The 18,112-nt window shown below is 39.3% G+C and overlaps 1 protein-coding gene across 1 annotated transcript in view; it reads right to left on the bottom strand.

The window, feature by feature from the left end:
- Positions 1 to 18,112, bottom strand: part of Brca2 (BRCA2 DNA repair associated) — a 43,148-nt gene that overhangs the window by 24,884 nt on the left and 152 nt on the right. Inside the window, exons 2-12 of the mRNA XM_032886852.1 lie at positions 17,064 to 17,069; positions 15,066 to 15,287; positions 13,353 to 13,461; positions 12,689 to 12,738; positions 12,357 to 12,397; positions 12,066 to 12,171; positions 10,633 to 10,682; positions 9,795 to 9,906; positions 8,085 to 9,179; positions 1,949 to 6,820; positions 509 to 604 (exon numbers count right to left, since the gene is read on the bottom strand). Coding sequence (XP_032742743.1) covers positions 509 to 604; positions 1,949 to 6,820; positions 8,085 to 9,179; positions 9,795 to 9,906; positions 10,633 to 10,682; positions 12,066 to 12,171; positions 12,357 to 12,397; positions 12,689 to 12,738; positions 13,353 to 13,461; positions 15,066 to 15,287; positions 17,064 to 17,069 — 6,759 coding nt within the window. The remainder of the gene's footprint in view (positions 1 to 508; positions 605 to 1,948; positions 6,821 to 8,084; positions 9,180 to 9,794; positions 9,907 to 10,632; positions 10,683 to 12,065; positions 12,172 to 12,356; positions 12,398 to 12,688; positions 12,739 to 13,352; positions 13,462 to 15,065; positions 15,288 to 17,063; positions 17,070 to 18,112) is intronic.

The raw sequence follows: 18,112 nt of genomic DNA, 5'->3' as shown, positions 1-18,112 counted from the left end.
GGTATTCAGCAGTTTTTTGTTTTTTTATTAGAATCAATTTTACTTATAATTGTACAAGTATTGGACAGAGACACACTGTCTTGAAAAACAGACAGACAGACAAACGTTAAAGAAATTAAAAGGAAAGTCAAAAGGCAAGGGAGAAAGAGGCAAGGCATCATGTATATGTAGTAAGTTGGAGAAATGTGTCAAACCATGAGAAATGCCCACCTCATTTGGTAGCAGCAATCATGTGACTTAGAAAAGATGGACTTTGATGAAATGCTGAAGGTCATTTACCACTCTCATTAAGCCTAAAGTCACTACTTCATAAGCATCTTATGACTCTGTAATTACAGCTTTTTCAGTGCCCTAGCAGGCATCATGGATGAACCATCCACATACCAAATACACCAAAAGTTTAACATTTAAACCTTTCTGTACACACAAATGAACCGAGAGAGGAAAGTGTAAGAGTATCATGCAGAGTACTTGTTCAGAGAAAAAATATGAATAAAAACAAATTTACCATCTGGAGTGCTTTTTGAAGGCGTTAAGGATTTTCCTTTACTTTCTATTATCCTGTCAAATTCATTTAATAAGCTTCTTTTAATTGGGGGTTGTCCTAAAAAGAAAGTCCCATACATATTTATAATTATACCAGTTTTACCTTTTAAGCCTAGATTTCCCTTTTAATAACTAAAGTATTGGCTTATACATGGTAAGCAATAAAATAAAACAAAAGAAAACCCCACAGATTAAGTCTTATAAAGTTAAATTTGTTCATACAGAATGTGACGTGTATAATATTTGATGAAGTAAACCTGTTTCTGGCAGGATGGCTTATAATAAGCTGACTTCCAGACAGCTCACTCCACAGTATGGTGGGGTTAGACAAGAAGATTCAATATTTAAAGATTCTTTTTAGCCTGAAACACTACCAAAACACACTCACTATGGATTAACCTAATAGTTTCACTAAGTCATTAGACATACATTTGAATGAGAAATTAGAATATAGTCCTATAGTATTAAAAGAAGTACATGAGATCAGAGAGATGGCTCAGTGGTTAAGGGCACTAATATTCTCCCAGAGGAACTAGAACTAATATTCTCCCAGAACCCACGTGGCAGCTTGCTACTCTTTGTAACACCTGTTCTTGGAGATCTAATACCCTCTTTCGTTGACACCAGGCATGCACATGGTACAAAGATATACATACAGGAAAATCATCCATGTATAAAAAGAATTCTGAAAACGAGTAGGACAGTATTTACTATTAAACTATGTTTAGAATATTTGTGAAGGAAGCAAGCAAATACTAAGTTCTCTGCCTAGGTAAGTAACATGTCAGGTTCAATGTTGAATAACTTATTTTAAATTTTGTGATTTTAAACAATTAATCAATTAATTGATGAATATTTTTGAGACAGGGTCATGATATTTAACCCAGGCTGCCTTGAACTTAACAATCTTCCTGCCTTAGGTTCTTGATTGCTGGGATTACTGCTATCAAACATCATGCCTGGTAATACTATCTACCTTGTAAGAGGCGTTAACTACACTTTATGGCTATGGGAACAGGCTCAGAGAAGTGAGGTAACACATGAAGAGTACAGTAACTAAGTCATACACAGTACTAATTAAATTATGGGGCTATATTAGAAACCAGAATTCTAATATTCTAACTGCCAGAATTTAACTTCTTTATACATATGGGAAATATTAACATTTCACCAGCTTTGTTGAAAATAAAACTTCTTAGCATAACTTAACCCCAACTAAAAATACACTAAAGATCCTTAAAATATGACTTGTTGGTACAGACTTACAGATACCAAGTTCTAAATCACTGTCCTCCAAACTCCACAGGAAAAAAATAACAGTTTTTAAACACTGTAGCCTATGAGACTATTGAGAATGAAACACTTGAGAGACCAGCAGACCAAAGCAAAAGTAAATCCTTACCAACTGCAACACCAGCCATTCCTCCTCTTTTTCTAGTTCTCGAATTTAATAAAGCCTCGTTTTGGGGGCATGCAAACAGTGAGCATTTGGCGTGAGTCTGTTCAGAATCCGTCAGCTCATCATCTTCCATAAAAGCTTTGGCAATTTCCACTGCTTCTGTTTCAAAATAGTTCTCTGGCTCTTTGGAGTAATACTCTCCTACATTTGTTTTCATGGAAACATCAGAAAATGTTTCCATTTTATCACTTTCTATTTTTATGTTTTGGGGTAAGGTTTGTTTTTTTTCCAAGATATTAGTCGTCCTTTGGGACACTTTTGTTCCTAATACCGACTGTGTTTCTTGCTTTCTCTCCATCTGAGAGAGTTGGGGAGAAACTTCAAGAGATTGAGTATTGCCTGAAGAACCACTTTCTTTATAATTACTTGGTGACCTGGATTTATCATTGTAGGTTTTCTGCAATTTAGAGCTTACAGAGTATTCTGGGGTTCTGCTTTCAACACAAGGTTGAGGAGGTATTTTTGATACGTCTTCAGGTGTAGGTGAATGCTGGAGAGTATGTTCAGTTCTGATCAAATCAAATTCCTCTAACATTCCTTTAACTTTATGTAAAGCACTTTCTGAAACTGTGACCAGTTTTCCACCTGCGGTGCTAAATCCAGAGAATACAGATGAACTGACATTGCCTGGGAGGGTTTTTGGGAGTGACAATACACCATGGGTGTTATGCACCACAGAGCTTTCTCTTTTCACAGAGTGATGTGATTTTTCATTACCTTCCAGTGACACCATGGAAGCTAACTGTTTAGCATCACCATCTATCTCAGAAAACACTTGCCGTGCCTTTTCCAATGAAGCATCAGATACTTGTACAGCTTTTCCACTTGCTGTGCTAAAAATTCCGTAAGTGCGTGAAGGATGGACTTCCTGAGGAGATTCTCTTGTAGATTTACATGTATCCCAAGTTTCCAAACTAACAGGTGGTGTTGCAGCTTTCTTCAGTCCAGACACACTTTGGTTATGCTGTAAAATTTGTTCACTTTGAGGATAAAAAATAGCCATAGGTGAGTTTATGCAGACATCACCTGAAGAGCTAGGACATATAAAATCCTCTGAATTATCCAATGCTTTATGACAGCTTGTCTGGCAAATGTCTGGTTTACTCTCCCTGTTTTGTTCGACTATTTTACTACAGTTATCTGTGAATATCTCTTTCATTCTTACAGTTTCTTGTGAATGAGTTGTAATGAATACAGGTGAGCCTACCTTACAATTCCTTGAATCCACCATAGCTGAGTCAATGGCTATATTTTTATTTGCATATGGTGAAGCATTAGTCTCCAGTTTTTGAACACAGTCTTCATTTACAGTTTGTGGGTGTAGATTTATTTCTTTTGTAGCAGGTATTTTAGGGAAAATGGCATTGCCTTCAGTATTCTTCATGTGTGGCTGGACATCAGAATCAATTTTATCTTTTAAGAAATATCCTGAATCATTATGCATGTCATCATGATGACAAAAACTAGAATGGGACAGATAGCTGTGACACACGTTAGGGTCACTAAAGAGCGTTGAAGCTTGGTTTTCAGAGACATGACTTGTATCAATTTCAGTTCTGATAATGACTAAACTATGTTCATATAAGGCATTTCCTGCAAAATCTTCAGTGTGTTCCTTTACACATTGGATTTCAATAGTATTTCTTGTTCCAAGCTTATCACTTTGTTCTCTAAGCCATTTTTTGCCTTTGGACAGAGAAGACTCTCCGACACAAGTTTTTCTACTGTCCCCCGTATAACATGCCAAAGCAGAATCTTCAGTGACAAAGTATGAGGACTGACAAATACAGCAAATTCTAGGGTTCTTTTCTATTTTATTTTCTATGCTTCCATGTACTTTGCGAGAGCTACCATTTGATGTGAGATTTTCAGTTTGCCTATACATATGATCATTTTGCTGGGGTAGCATTTCAGTCTGCTTAGAGACAAAGTTCTGCATTTCTTCACATTTTGAGGCAGTTACTTCAATTTTCTCATATGCTAATGTAAGTCCTTCTTTATAGTCCTCTCTGTCCTTCAGGGGTTTTGATTCTTGATGACCAAAATTGGTGGTTTTCCTAACATACTGTGTCTCATCAAAAAGATTTTTCACTTTGTCCAAAGATTCCTGCATAATTTTGACTTTTTTTCCACTAGCTGTATGAAAACTCAACAGAGTAGGTTCTTTGATATTTTCTATTTCATATTCAGGATACTGCTGAAGAGCTGGTAATTGACTGACAGTTCCAATTGGGAAATGTTCTTCAAATACCTTTTTAATATTGATTGATTTCTTGTGACATGAAATATGCATTTTGTCCTTATTTATGCCACAAAGAATTTTAGAATTCAAAGAATCTGAAGTGACAGTCAAGTCTTCTGTTTCCTGATCTAAAATATTCACACTTTTATTTAGTGACTCTTTGGAGACTCTGATATTTTTCCCACTTGCAGTCTGAAAAGATATATTAAACTCTTTCATATTTTGTTCCATCTTATCTGAAGGTAATTGTTCTTTATCTGAAGATTTCATATGACATGTTTCCTCAGCTTTCATGACTTCCAAACATGTTAAATCTGATACACTTTCCTTAATTTGTGCATTTTCTTCCCTCACATATTGGGTACATGACTCAGGATACTTATTGCCTTTTTCAGCAGCAAAAGGTAAATCACTGTCACCTTTATTAATATAAACTGTGCCACTTGTACTTGATTTACTAACATCAGAGTTCTCTAATTTATAAGCATTTCTTTGAGAGCCAGTATAGTTGTTATCTTGTTTTATATTCTTTACATAATTTTCAGGATTTTCATCAACAAGAATACAGGTAGTCATTTCCTTATTATTTTGTACTGTTACTTGGCACTTACTAGATTTCTCATCAAAACTTTTATCAGTGTTTTGTGTCTTTATCTTAAACACTGAAGCAATAGAATCATGATGTGCACATGAAGAGAATCCTCTTGGTCCTACTTTTGCAGAAGGCTCCTCACTAATATTTTCAATGTCACTGAACAGTTTCATAGCCTTTCTCAGAGCCTCATTAGACACACTAAGTTTTGTGCCAAGAGCAGAACAAAATCCTCCAAACTCCATTTCTTTTATCGGTAAAAAACAAGATGTATTTTGGTTACAAGTGTCTTCTAACAGGTGAGAAGAGCTTTGCTTAACTCCAACCAAACATTCGAATTTCTTGTTGTGATCTGTCTGACCTACAGAGGAGGGATTCAGTGGGAGATGAAGATCAACATCTTTCCACTCCTCAGAAGCGGTCCTTACAACAGCCATCTGGTTTCCAGGCACTGCAGATGTATTATTCTGTGCTATGTGGCTTGGACTTTTGAACTGTGTGAATTCAAACTGACTTCCTGATTCTTCCAAGATAGTAGACAGTTCTGTAATTTCTGCTTTTTGGCTGGGCGTTAAGTTATGACTTGAATGAAAATCTTGCTTTGAAGATAACATCTGAGGTGCTGTGTGAGTATCTTCATGAGAAACAGATGATTGACTATGACACTGTGTAGATACAGTAGTACCTGACTTTAAATCAAATGTATGAGGTTCACTTAGTCTCTTCTTGTTTGCTAATTGTAGGGTACTAACAGTGTCAATACAATCTAAACTAATAGGATACTGTTCTTCGATATCTTTGAAGAACATTTTGCTTTTCTTGACATTATCCTCTGAAAGTTTTATTTCTTTATTGGAAGCTGTTCTGAAGCTACCTCCAAATTTATGGTTCATGAGTGGATCCAAGAACTCTGACCATTTGTCTAAATAATCATTGTTCCCATCTGATTTCAAATACAAGGAGGAATTTGACTTGAAGTCTTTGTCTGCAGTTCCTTTCTGATGCTGCTCTATAGTATTTCTGCTCTTCTTTGTACAATCATGGACTACTGCTAATGAATCTGAGTCCTCTGTAATCAACACTTGGCCTGCTTGCTCATCATCTAGGTCTCCATCTACTGTCATGGGAGAGTTCTTGAGACTATGCCCTTTTGTGTGGCTGAGGTCTTCTTCCTGGAATTCCACAGTACTTCCTATATTGGGTTTATTGCTTTCATTGGTTACTTGAAAAGCAAAATTATTCTCATTTTCTGGGAAAAGTTCTTCAGAATTCATATGGACTGTTACTTCTGAAATAAAAGTTGAGTCTTTTTGGTCCTTTTGTACGACTGCTATTTTTGTATTTTGATTGAACTGTGACTTCACTGATGAGGACACTTCTGTTATATATTCTAGAGGTGGCAGAAGCTCAGGTGTTTCAGAATTTTCACTTAAGACACACATTTCATTAACCCCCAGAGGGATGTTTTTGCTTAATTCAATATTATCTTTACAACTCTCACATTGCAGTTTCTCTGGCATTTTACACATTTTCCCTCTAGAAACCACAACTGGCTTTGACAGAGGTGTCTTCGGGCTGGGAGTTAATTTAAGAGTACTTGTTACGTTGTGGCTACCAAGAGGGTTTTCCTGAGAGTCAAAGCTAATGCTGCTGAGCTGCACTGCTGCTGCATGCCTTCCTGAAGGACAACATGCTGAGACTAAGACTTTTTCTTTTCGGTCGGAAACTTTTGGACTTTTTTGATCATTTTCACATGATCTTTCTGGTAAGCACGACAGAAAGTCAGCTTCTAGGGCTGTATATGGCTGTGGCTTTTCTTCACTGAGTATTGCTTCTTTGTCATTTAGATCCTGAGATATCAATGCATGAATATAACTAATTTCTTTACTGGCAGCAGTCACAAAAGAGTTGGTCAAGGACAAAGATGGCTCTTCAGGATCATTTGGTAAATTGCTTCTTTTGATAGAAGAATCTGGTATACCTAAGCATAAGAATACAAAGTGACAGGACAAGTTAGAGTAAGATTAATTGCATCCACTCAGTGCTTTTCCCAAGTTAAAGTGTTTAAAATAAGAAGTACAAGAGCAAAGGGTGACTGACAGATTGAAAACAAAACCTGGAACGGCTGCAATTTTGAACTTACAAAATTTCTACATGAAGAGGCTAAGGAGCTAGCTCAGTCAGTGAAGTGCCTGTCATGCAGACAGTCCACTGTATTACCAGATCCCCAGTATTCCCGTAAGATGCTGGGTGTGGCCAAAGAGGCAGTCAGATCCCTGGACCTCAAACAACTCTTTAGTACACTAGCACCACTACCACTGACATATTCACTATTTACAATTTCTCACTGGGAGACAAAACTGTTTTCACATGATGGAGGTGAGGAATGGAGTAGAAGCAACAAGTTTTCCTTAAGTTCCCCAGGCTGGCCTTGAATTCCTAGTCCAAATCCTCCTGCTTCAGCTTCCCAAGTAAACATCGTTTTTAGCTATCCAATGTGTACATAATAAACACTCTAAAGCAGGAGCTAAGCAGTCAAGTTCCTAATGTGTTTGGATAGAAAGTTGTCTTAGGAGCCATAGAGCATGGTGCATAGACAGTGACGCATGTCTGTGGTCCCTACTACTTGGGAGACTAAAGGAGGAGGATCACTCAAGATCAAAACCAGCATAGAGTAAAAGGGGAAACAATGGCATGGCGACTTAGGGTGTAAATGCATTTGCCTGAAGACCCACATGGTGAAAAAGGAAAACTGACTTAGACACGCTATCCACTGACCTCCACACATAAACCATGTGCCATGCATATGCCCAAACACATATATACACAATAAATAAATGCTCAAAAACAAAGAACAAAGAGCCAACGATATATGGTACAAATTGCCCCAATAAGTTTGAATGACATAATTCTAAACACCAAATCCGAAGTCTCAACTATATATAGGTACTGTCTGAGGTTAAGTGATTCCTAGAACCAGACGAAAGTGGCCCACAGATTTAATCCAAGCACTGGGGAAGGAGAGGCAGGCGGATGTCTGAGTTCCAGGCCAGCCTGAGTTCCAAGACAGCCAGGGCTACACAGAGCTCTCACAAACCAAAACTAAACCAAACAAAAAAGAGATCTGAAAAACTACAGAAAGCAGGTGTTTCTTTTAAAATAAAAAAAAAAAAAATCATATATTCAAATAAGAGTGTAATCTCATCCATAAGACTATATACATTAAAAGAAAAAAAGAAAAATACCTGAATCTACATTTGTAAAGGGGAATGGTACTTCAAAAGCACTTGCTTCAAACGGGGCTGAAAGGTTAGTAAGCTCTGACTGTCTCTGTGTCTGTAGTTTTTTTCCTTGATGAGATGCATCATCACTTACAGAGTAAATAAACTTTCTTCTTTTATTTTTGAGAGTGGATATTAAACCTGCATTTTTCACAGTTGCAGAAGTGTCAGTGAGAGTGGTTGGCCAGCTTCCAGTGTCCACTGAACTAGGACATAAAGAATCCTCTCTCTGTGAGCATGCAGTATGTATTTCCAGTCCCCCTGCAGAGGCGTCAAGTTCTTCTGTAAAGGTAGAGCTGGTCATACTGTCTGAGAAAACAGTATCCAAAGTCTCTTCAAGTGGCTCTCTCATCTTGACTATAGACTTCCTGATACTCGGAGAGAGACAGGCTGTTTGACTCGTTCCAGACACCATTTGTTTCCCTGCGATGGAGTCTTCAAGTGACTCAAGATGCTGTCCTTCATGTTCCTTGTCTACCAGAGTTTCCTCACTGAACATCTTTTCTGGTTCTGGAAGACTAGAAATATGAGGAAAAGTAATAGAGCCAGTACCTTCTTTCTTCATATCTATGAAGTCTTCTGAAATACTTTGGTTATGAGAAGAAATATGGAGTAGGGGTATTTTTCCTGTCTGGGTTCCATTTAGACAAGAGGGATCTGGCTGAGACCATATGCTGTCTGAACACTGGTCAGCTTCATTGCAGATGTCCCCACTCTGGCTGTAAAGGGGCTTCTGGTTTGTTACAGATGGATCTAAGGGCTCACTATCTCTTGGTTCAATTTCAAGTGCAAATGAGTTTTTATCATCAGCTTGTCCTCTGGCTTCTTCACTTAATCCATCAGTCCTTGTTTCACTGAAGATTTTCTTCTTCATCTTGCCCATTCTCGTTTTCTGTAGATTTCTGGTTCTACGTTTAGGAAAACATAACAAGAAACTATCTTCTCCTGAAGTATCTACAGCTGTCTCCCCATCTTCTAGAACATTTGGTATTGGTTTTCTAAGGCAGTCTCTGAAGCGATTTATTTTGCTAGATGAATCCCCTAACATTTTCTCCAGTCCTGTTAAAATTTAAAACAAAAGCACATATTTACAATGCAACCATATTCTTCATATTATCCTCACAATTCATTTCAGAAATTGTTCATATTATATAAAAGGCAGTTCAGCAATAAGGGGTGATTCTGAATGCCAGGTCTTCTGGCAAGATGCTCTTCTCTTAAAATGGGACCCCACTGTACTCAAAGTCTTTATTCACACCCTAATCTTTTGTTTGTTTGTTTGTTTTTCCTCCATCTTTATTAACTTGGGTATTTCTTATTTACATTTCAATTGTTATTCCCTTTCCCAGTTTCCATGCCAACATCACCCAACCCCTCCCCCTCCCCTTCTATATGGGTGTTCCCCTCACACCCTAATCTTTAATAACTCCTTTTTTCAGTTTTATAAAATTAAGGGTCACCTTAAAAAGTGTTATGTGCTTAGTCTAGTGTTCTAAGAACTGTCAATCTACATGTAGCAAGTCAATTCTGAGTTATTAAAACAAGGAAATCTATCACGTGAGTTTCTATCTTCCATATTTCAGAGGTTGAGAAGAAAAGCAGTGGCATGTCTCCCTAAGAAAAGACCAGTGACAGCAATTCAGATCAGTAGCTCAATTGAACAGATATACTTACCCTGACTAAAAGCTTCTCGCTGGTTTTTGTTTTCACTGTCAGACACAGAGGGAATAAATCTATCATTCTTTTTCAGACTTTCATTGTGGTTAGAAAAATAGCTTTTCAAACTCTGCAGAAATTATGTTCAGAACATTAATCAGTATAATTCTTTCATTATACACATATACACATGTTACCAAACAGAAAGACAGAAAAAATTCTGTAGGAAAAGTTATATATAGGATCATGTTAAGAAACATTTCCAAAAGCTTAGGAAAATTATAAATTGCAGTTAAAAAATGCAGGTATCTGGGGCACAGTGACACACATATATAATCCTAGCACTTGGGAAGCAGATGCAGGATGGTCATCCCAAGTTTGAGGCCAAAATGGTTTACACAACTACTTTCAGGCTAGCTAGCTACGACCCAGCTCAAAAAAGTCAAAAACAAAACCCAAAGGAACAATAACTGCTCCACCAAAAACTGAGGGGCTGTGGGAGCTGACAGCTCCTGAGGAAGGGAGGGTCATCTGGGGGGAAGATATGGCCACTGGTAGACGCCCCACTCTCCAGTGCCTCATACCCATATGCACCGGGGGCACTAGTTGGATTCAGGGGATCAGTTTAAGAAAAAAATACATGAAGTTGTGAGTAGGTCATGTTGAGGGGATCATGGGGGAGTTGGAGGAGGAAGAGAGGGTAAATATGATGAAAACCAATTGCATACATGAATGGCCACCTCGGAGAACTAATATTTAAAAAAAAAAAAGCATAAAAACCACCAACAAAACAAAATTTAGTGAAGGCATTCAGCATCAGTAGTAACAAGAGCATACCAGCCCGACACAGACTTACAGCAGGAGAGTCGGCTGGAAATGCATTTCTGTGTGCTTCTTCATCTCGGGCTATAAAACAAAAATGAAATTAGCTATAGTGGATTATTATACACTAAAATTAATACACAAACTTACTTTTTCAGCAACACGTCCCCCACACAGATACATCTGAAAGAAAATCATGTGTCCAAAGCTATCAATAAGAAAAGCCAGCATGGCCTGACTGACTTGTCACACTGTTTCTTAATGTGGTTGCTTACACTAGCTTTATGTTCTCTACAAGGGCAGATAAAGGTCCCTGAGGCTGTGTCTGCAAAGGCTCCTTGGGAGCCTTTAGCTTCTCTTTAGACAATGGTACAGACGGAAAGCATAATTAATACTCATCACTTCTTAGTGTTCAACCTTTTTACTTCCTTATTTCACATAAACCACAAAAGAAAGTCCGGTTGCTTCGAGCTAAATGAGAAACTAAAAGTCAGAACTAAAGTTATTTGGCCGGAATCATCAAAATAAGCCCTACTCTGAGGGCTGGCAAGATGGCTTAGAGGGTAAAGGCACTAGCTGCCGAGTCTGACACACTAAGCTGGATCCCTGGACCTCACATGGGGGAAGAAAAGAACCAACCCTGTTAATTGTCCTCTGACCTCCTCACAAATGCTACAGCATCTGTACATGGGCATACTTGCTTACACACAGAATGAAAAAAAAATACTAAAAAAGAATTATGGTTTGAGTAAAAACTTGTAATCTGAGAACTACCACAGTCACACACAAACCTTATGGACGAGCACACAAGTGATGTTGTGGATAAATGTGTATGAGTTATCATATGTAGATGACGGAGTGCTAAAATATGTGACTCTTTGATTTAATTTTAAATAAAACACAAAAAATTATTCTACAAACACTTATCTCACAGTGATATGTGTTTTCATGTTTGCTTACATGTTTAACCTTTATTTTTATTTCCTGTATACGGGTATTTTGTCTACAAACATGTATGTACATCAGATGCATACAGGAGTCTGTAGGGGCTGGAAGATACCAATTCCCCTGGAAGAGGAGCTATAGACAGTTGTGAACCATCGTGTGGGTGCTGAGAACTGAACCAGGATCCTCTGCTAGAGCAGCCAGTGCTCTAAGCACTGAACCACCTCTCCAGCTCTTCCACATTTCTTTCTAACATAAGATCGGAGATGACAGGGCTGGAGAGATGGCTCAGTGGTTAAGAGCACTGACTGCTCTTCCAGAGGACCTGAGTTCAAATCCCAGCAACCACATGGTGCTCACAACCATCTGTAATGAGATCTGATGCCCTCTTCTGGTGTGTCTGAAGACAGCCACAGTGTTCTCATATAAATAAAATAAATCTTAAAAAAAAAAAAAGATCGGAGATGACAACTTATGGCCCCATCCAGCTCTTCCTGTCCAGTACACATCTGTCATGATTACCTATGAGCACAGTGGAACTAAGGGTTGGTGGTGTAGCTAATGAACTTGTCCAAGACATATCCGGATCCACTTCAACTCCCAGACTTTCAGAAATATGTTTTGGTGTCTACAAAGAAAGACAGCAGTTAATTTACAGAAACACCGACGATTAACTTTCCATTCACACTTTATCACTTACTTAATGTCTCTGTGAGACAGTATGCTAACTACAGATCTCAACTCTCAAGTCAAAGGGATACAGTGTCACATTCTCAACTGATATACCAAAAGTAACACAAGCAAATCATTTACCTCCTCAAGTTTTGGTGTATAGAATAAACTTCCAGATACCACTGTGGGTGAAAAAAACAGAAAACTGTTAGGTCTTTATTAACATTAGGGCTGGAGAAATGGCTCAGCACTTATGAGCACTGGCTGCTTTGCAAAAGGCCTAGGCCCTAATACAGGCAGCTCACGACCACCCGTAACTCGTTTCAGGGGATCTCACTTTTGGCCTCTGGACACCAACCAGGCATGCACATAGTGTATACACATACACACTGGCAAAACACTCACACATACAACTTACACGTAAATAAGGTCTCAAAAGACAACAAAAATAAGTATGCTGGCTGTGCTCATACCTGGCTTTCTTCGCTGCGGTGCCACCTGTGTGCATCGTGGAGTACAAGGGCTAGACAAAATGAAACAGTGGCCTCAGGTTAAAAGGACAACAGCAGCAGCAAAGAGATCACTGAGTGATAAATCTTAGTGGTTTTATGGCTTTGAGGACAAAGGCCAGCTATGCGAGCCTTGGCTGGTTTCATACTGCACTAGGATTTCAGATGTGGGTTACCAGACCTGGCTCAAAGTTTCTAACATAAAAATTACTAAATCGAGGAATCTATTACACATTATTTAAAAATAGAAGTTCTTCCGGGAGGTAGTCAGCCAGGGCCACCTGGATGACAGCTTATTTCTGTGAAACAAACATACATAAGAAAATGTTTTTGTTTTTGTTTTTTTTTTTTCCGGAGCTGGGGACCGAACCCAGAGCCTTGCACTCGCTAGGCAAGCACTCTACCACTGAGCTAAATCCCCAACCCCTAAGAAAATGTTTTATTTAAACACGTTTTAATAACGGATATGCAGGACGATGGATCCTGGCTGAATCCCTGCCTTGTGGGAGGCTAATGCTGGAGAATTCTGAGTGTGAAGCCAGCTTGGGCTGTAGTGAAACCAGGCCTTAAAAACAAACATATAAAACATTTCTTGTGCACTACAAAATGTGCATCAGTCTCGTCATACCTTTCACTGGGACAAGCTTTCAGCGGCAGATTGGCAACATCTACCACAGGGTCCCTTCTGGCCTTCTTTTTGCTGTGATGTTTACGTTTACTATTTGCAACAACATTCCCTGAAACAGTAAAATAATCCAGTGAGGATGCAGACACTGTACATTTTGATCTTTTACTTTTTGAACTTAAAAGAACAGGAAAAAAAAAAAAGGTGGGCTGGAGAGATGGTTCAGTGGTTAAGAGCACTGACTGCTATTCCAGAGGTCCTGAGTTCAATTCCCAGCACCCAAATGGTGGCTCACAACCATCTGTAATGGGATCCAATACCTTCTTCAAGTATGCCTAAAGACAGCTACACTGTACTCATATACATAAAATAAATCAATCTTTAAAACAAAAAGGATAGGGAGCTGGCGCCTCTCACAGAAATGCATCTGAGGTATGATGTGCACCCTATGTATGACATCACGGAAGACACGTAGTCCAATCTGACTGTCACTCTGTGAAAAGTTTTCATCATTCAGTTTCAGACTCCTGAATACAAGTGGGAAAGCAAGGCTTCATGACAGCAACCTCCCCTGGTCCCTTCCTTTCTCTTTGGTGCTAGACACGGAAACTAGGGCTTTTCACATGATGAGCATCCCACTACTAAAATACACAGCTAGGCTGAAGGTCTCATTTGATTTGACCCGTATGACGCTGTCCTTTTGCATTCCACTTTTGGTTGTAACCCAGCCATTTGGCTTCTCTGAAGAAATGTTGTTAAACCTGCAGAAGTGGATACAAGATGTCTGTTTCCCCGCGTACCCCCCTTTTTAAGACAGATTCTCTCTACATAGCCCTGGCTGTCCTGAAACTTGCTATGTAGACTAGGCTGGCCTTGAACTCATGGAGATCCATGGCCTCTGCCTCCTGAATGCTAAGATCAAAGGAGTGCATCATCACCAGGCGGTAGAGATTCTGTCTTTTGTCTATATCCAAAGCAATTACAATAACCTGACACGCTCACTGAGCGAACCACAGTCCTCTAAAGAAAAGGGCATACATGTCGAGGAAGTAATTCATGTTCCAGGGATGGAGTGGATACACAACTTAACTGAGCAAGTGTTTACCAACACTTGGCACCTAAGTCAGAGAAACACTATCAAATTAACTCTATTAAATACTCACAAGAAACTGATTACAAAAAAGTCTCCACCCTATTATAACTTGAAGAAAAGTAGCTTAGTAAACATTAAGACAAGTCATTTTGAATATCAAAGTCATAATTCAGAAAAATCTTAGTTGGTGGTATATTGATCATTGGTAGAAAGAGGCATTTATTAAATACCTGAATTATTTCAATGAACCAAAGCTTATCACGTATTATTCCCACTATCTCCATTTTTCAGTCGGGAAAGAGATGAGGAAGAATACTTTGCACAACAGAACTCAGTTCATTACAGAGCTGATTCCACACAGAACTTTGCCTCAAGTCTCAGCTCTTGGGCTCTCCATCACATAGCATGATTTACCCAAGGTAAATCTATAGTGAACTAACGCTTTGATTGTTTGTTTCTTTTTTGAGAAACGGTTATCTCTAGTGTGTAGCTCTGCCTGTCAGGAACTTGATACGTAAGCCAGGCTAGCCTCAAACTCAGAGATCCACCTGTTTCTGCCTCTCTAGTGCCACAACACCTAGCTACAGTTAAAGGCATGTGCCACCACACCTCATTACAGTTACCTAATTCTTTGAAAGGCGACTGGTCTAGTGGTAGAGTTTGACTTTGTTCTTTGAACATTATTGGAGTTGAAGCAAACTGATGGTACGAGGGATTCCTCTGTGGTGTTTTAAATAGCTGTGGTTCATGGCCTGGGAGTTTATATTCAGATTCTTCTGGAGGTTCAGAATTATATGGTGGGGCTTTTGAAAAAAGTTTTTCAAACCAATTGAGGCTTATTGGTCCTAAAAATATAAAAAAAAAAAAAAAAAAAAAAAAAAGACAAAAATGTCATCTTAGCTTTAATGAATGGCAGGGAGAAACTCACGAACAAAGATCGTAATAAAGAACGGGGCTGCTAAAGGTGATTCCATGTGTGTTGTGCCTGGTAACCTGAGTTAGGTTGAAGCTTTCTCATTATTGTGTCATGGGGCTATGTATGCACACACATGTAAAATCAATAAATGCAAAGGTCAAAGATCACAGTAAAGAAAGAGAAGCATGGTTATACTCACCTGTTATTCCAGCTTTCAGTAGATCTGAGACAGGAGGATTACAATTTTGAAGACCTTCGAGGCAACACATTGAGACCTTCATCTCAAAACACAAAACAGTGTGGCACGATGGCTTGGCAGGTAAAGGGACTTACCACCAAAGCTGATGACCTCAGTTCATGACTAGAATCCCATGGTGGAAGTAGGGAACTGACTCTTGCAGGTTGCCCTCTAACTGACCCACCACCCTGTCCCCACCACGAAATAAATCAAGATTCAAGAAACAATAAAACAAACTAATACTAAGCAACTGTAATACAAGCACTTGAGGGTTTAGGCAAGAAGATCTCAAGTCTGAGGCTGGCCTGGGCTACAAAAAGACCTCTTCTCACTTGAGTATGACATTACAACCTATCATTCTAGCATTTGAGAGGATGCAGGAGGACTATATAAGTTCCAGGCTAGCTTGCCTATACAGTGAGACCCTATCTTAAAACCTAATCAAGAGCGCTGGAGAGATGGCTCAGCAGCTAAGTGCACTGCCTGCTCTTCCAGAGGTCCTGAGCTCAATATCAGCAACCACATGGTGGCTCACAACCATCTGTAATGGGATCCCATGCCCTCTTCTGGTGTATCTGAAGACAGCTGCAGTGTAATCATATACATGCATACATACAATAAATAAATAAATGATTAAAAAAACTAATCAAGGAAGGGGGTGGAAGGGGGAGGAAGCAGGGGAGAGAGAAGGAAGGACAGAGAAGGAAGAAGGAAAGAGGAAGAAGGAGAGGGAGAGGGAGAGAGAGCAAGGGAGCAATAGAGGGAAGCCAGGAAGAGGCATAGATCTGAGTTCAAAGCCAGCCTGGTCTACAGAGCAAGTTCCAGAACAGCCAGGGACATACAGAGAAACCCTGTCTCCAAGAGGACCTAAAAACAAATCAAAACAAGACTACATAATCTAATGCATACTAAATACAGAAAATAAAAATTAAGACAAAAATAAGTAAAACAAAGAGAAAGAGAAGAGAAAAAAACCAAACAGGAATTGTGACCACTAATTACTTCAAGGTTTATTAAATTAAGCAAGATTATTAATCTTACTTTTTAAAGCACACTAATGTTTGTATAATTTCACAAAACTTACAAGGAGATAGAATTTAGGTATATTACCTTTCTAACTTTCTTAATACTCATGATTTAGAAGAAAAAGGAAAAAGAAAACTATTCCCAGTAAGCACGTACTCCACAGAGAAAAGTGACACGATTATGAAGACTCTGTCGGTATGACAAATCTTCGAGTACGGGGCAGAGAACCACTTTCAAATAAACATGAGACTCTTAAATGGCAACCAGAAATGTCAAACAGGACCACCCACCCTATACAGCTGTTACTCATGGGGGACTGGGGGGTGTCAATATCTTTTTATTATTAGAGCATGGTGTCCTTTGCTTTTTCACGATGTCAACCTCTGTGCAACAAGGAATGTAACATGCAAACACACTTCTACAGGACAGAAGACAGAGGACCCAACTCTGCCAGCGCTTAACATTTCCTCCGAACCCAAAGAGGGTGCCAGGGACTCACAAGGGGAAAATGAACAGCATGAGGTTCATGTTTCAATCTTCTTATTACTGTGTACCTGATGTGTGTGGGTGTGTACGTGTCAGAGTTAAGAATGTCTACTACTCTTGCAGAAGACCCAAATTCAGTCTAATATCCACATCACGTAGCTCACAAGCACCTGGAAATCCAACTCTAGGGGACCTGCTGCCCTCTCCTGACCTCTGTGGGTGTCTATATACACACACACAGCATAGGCATAAACACACTCACACACACAGTTTAAAATAAAAGACACCATAAGAGAAGGTTTGACAAGTATTCATCACTAGCATCCCCAATGCTTCTGATTTGCCAGTAGCACTTTCAAAACAGTTCTTACCACTGGAAGCCCAAGAGTTAATTTCCCATCTATTTAGGTGGTCTACATCATCTGATTGGCCTGGAAAAGATTATGCTAACTAAATCTGACTCCACAAGCTTTTCACAGCACAAAGAAAACTGTCAAGTATTGAATTATTTTACTTTTCAATTTAGAGACAGTCTCAGTGTCCCTTACAGGCCTTGAGCTCACCCTGTGGCCCAGGATGACCTTCAACTCCTGAGCCTCCTGCCTCTACTTCCCCAATGGTGAGATTATATTAACCAGCTAGTGCCCAGTTAATTGATGCTGAGGAAGAAACGCAGAGACCAGGGTCACTCCCATCTCCCCCACCCCCTTTTTTTAAAATCAGGTCTAAGCTCTGTGCTCCCAATATCCAGGAATTCCCTATGTAGCCCAAGATGGTCTTGAACACCTATTTAATCCACCTGGCTCAGTCTTCTGCCTCAACTTCCATAGGATTATAAATATGTGCCATCACGCCATCACACCTAGCTCGAGTAATTGTTTTTCTGAGACAGAGTTTCTCATAAAGCCCTTGCTGTCTTTTAATCTCTCTCTTTAGACCAGGCTGGCCTCAAACTCACAGAAGTCCACCTGCCTCTGCCTCCCAGGTGCTGAGGTGTTTGTTTT

This window comes from Rattus rattus, chromosome 16 (genome assembly GCF_011064425.1).
Source record: "Rattus rattus isolate New Zealand chromosome 16, Rrattus_CSIRO_v1, whole genome shotgun sequence".
In the NCBI taxonomy this organism is placed as follows: Eukaryota; Metazoa; Chordata; class Mammalia; order Rodentia; family Muridae; genus Rattus; species Rattus rattus.
Note: the sequence above shows the minus strand (reverse complement) of the source record. Positions and strands in the feature narration are given on the sequence as shown.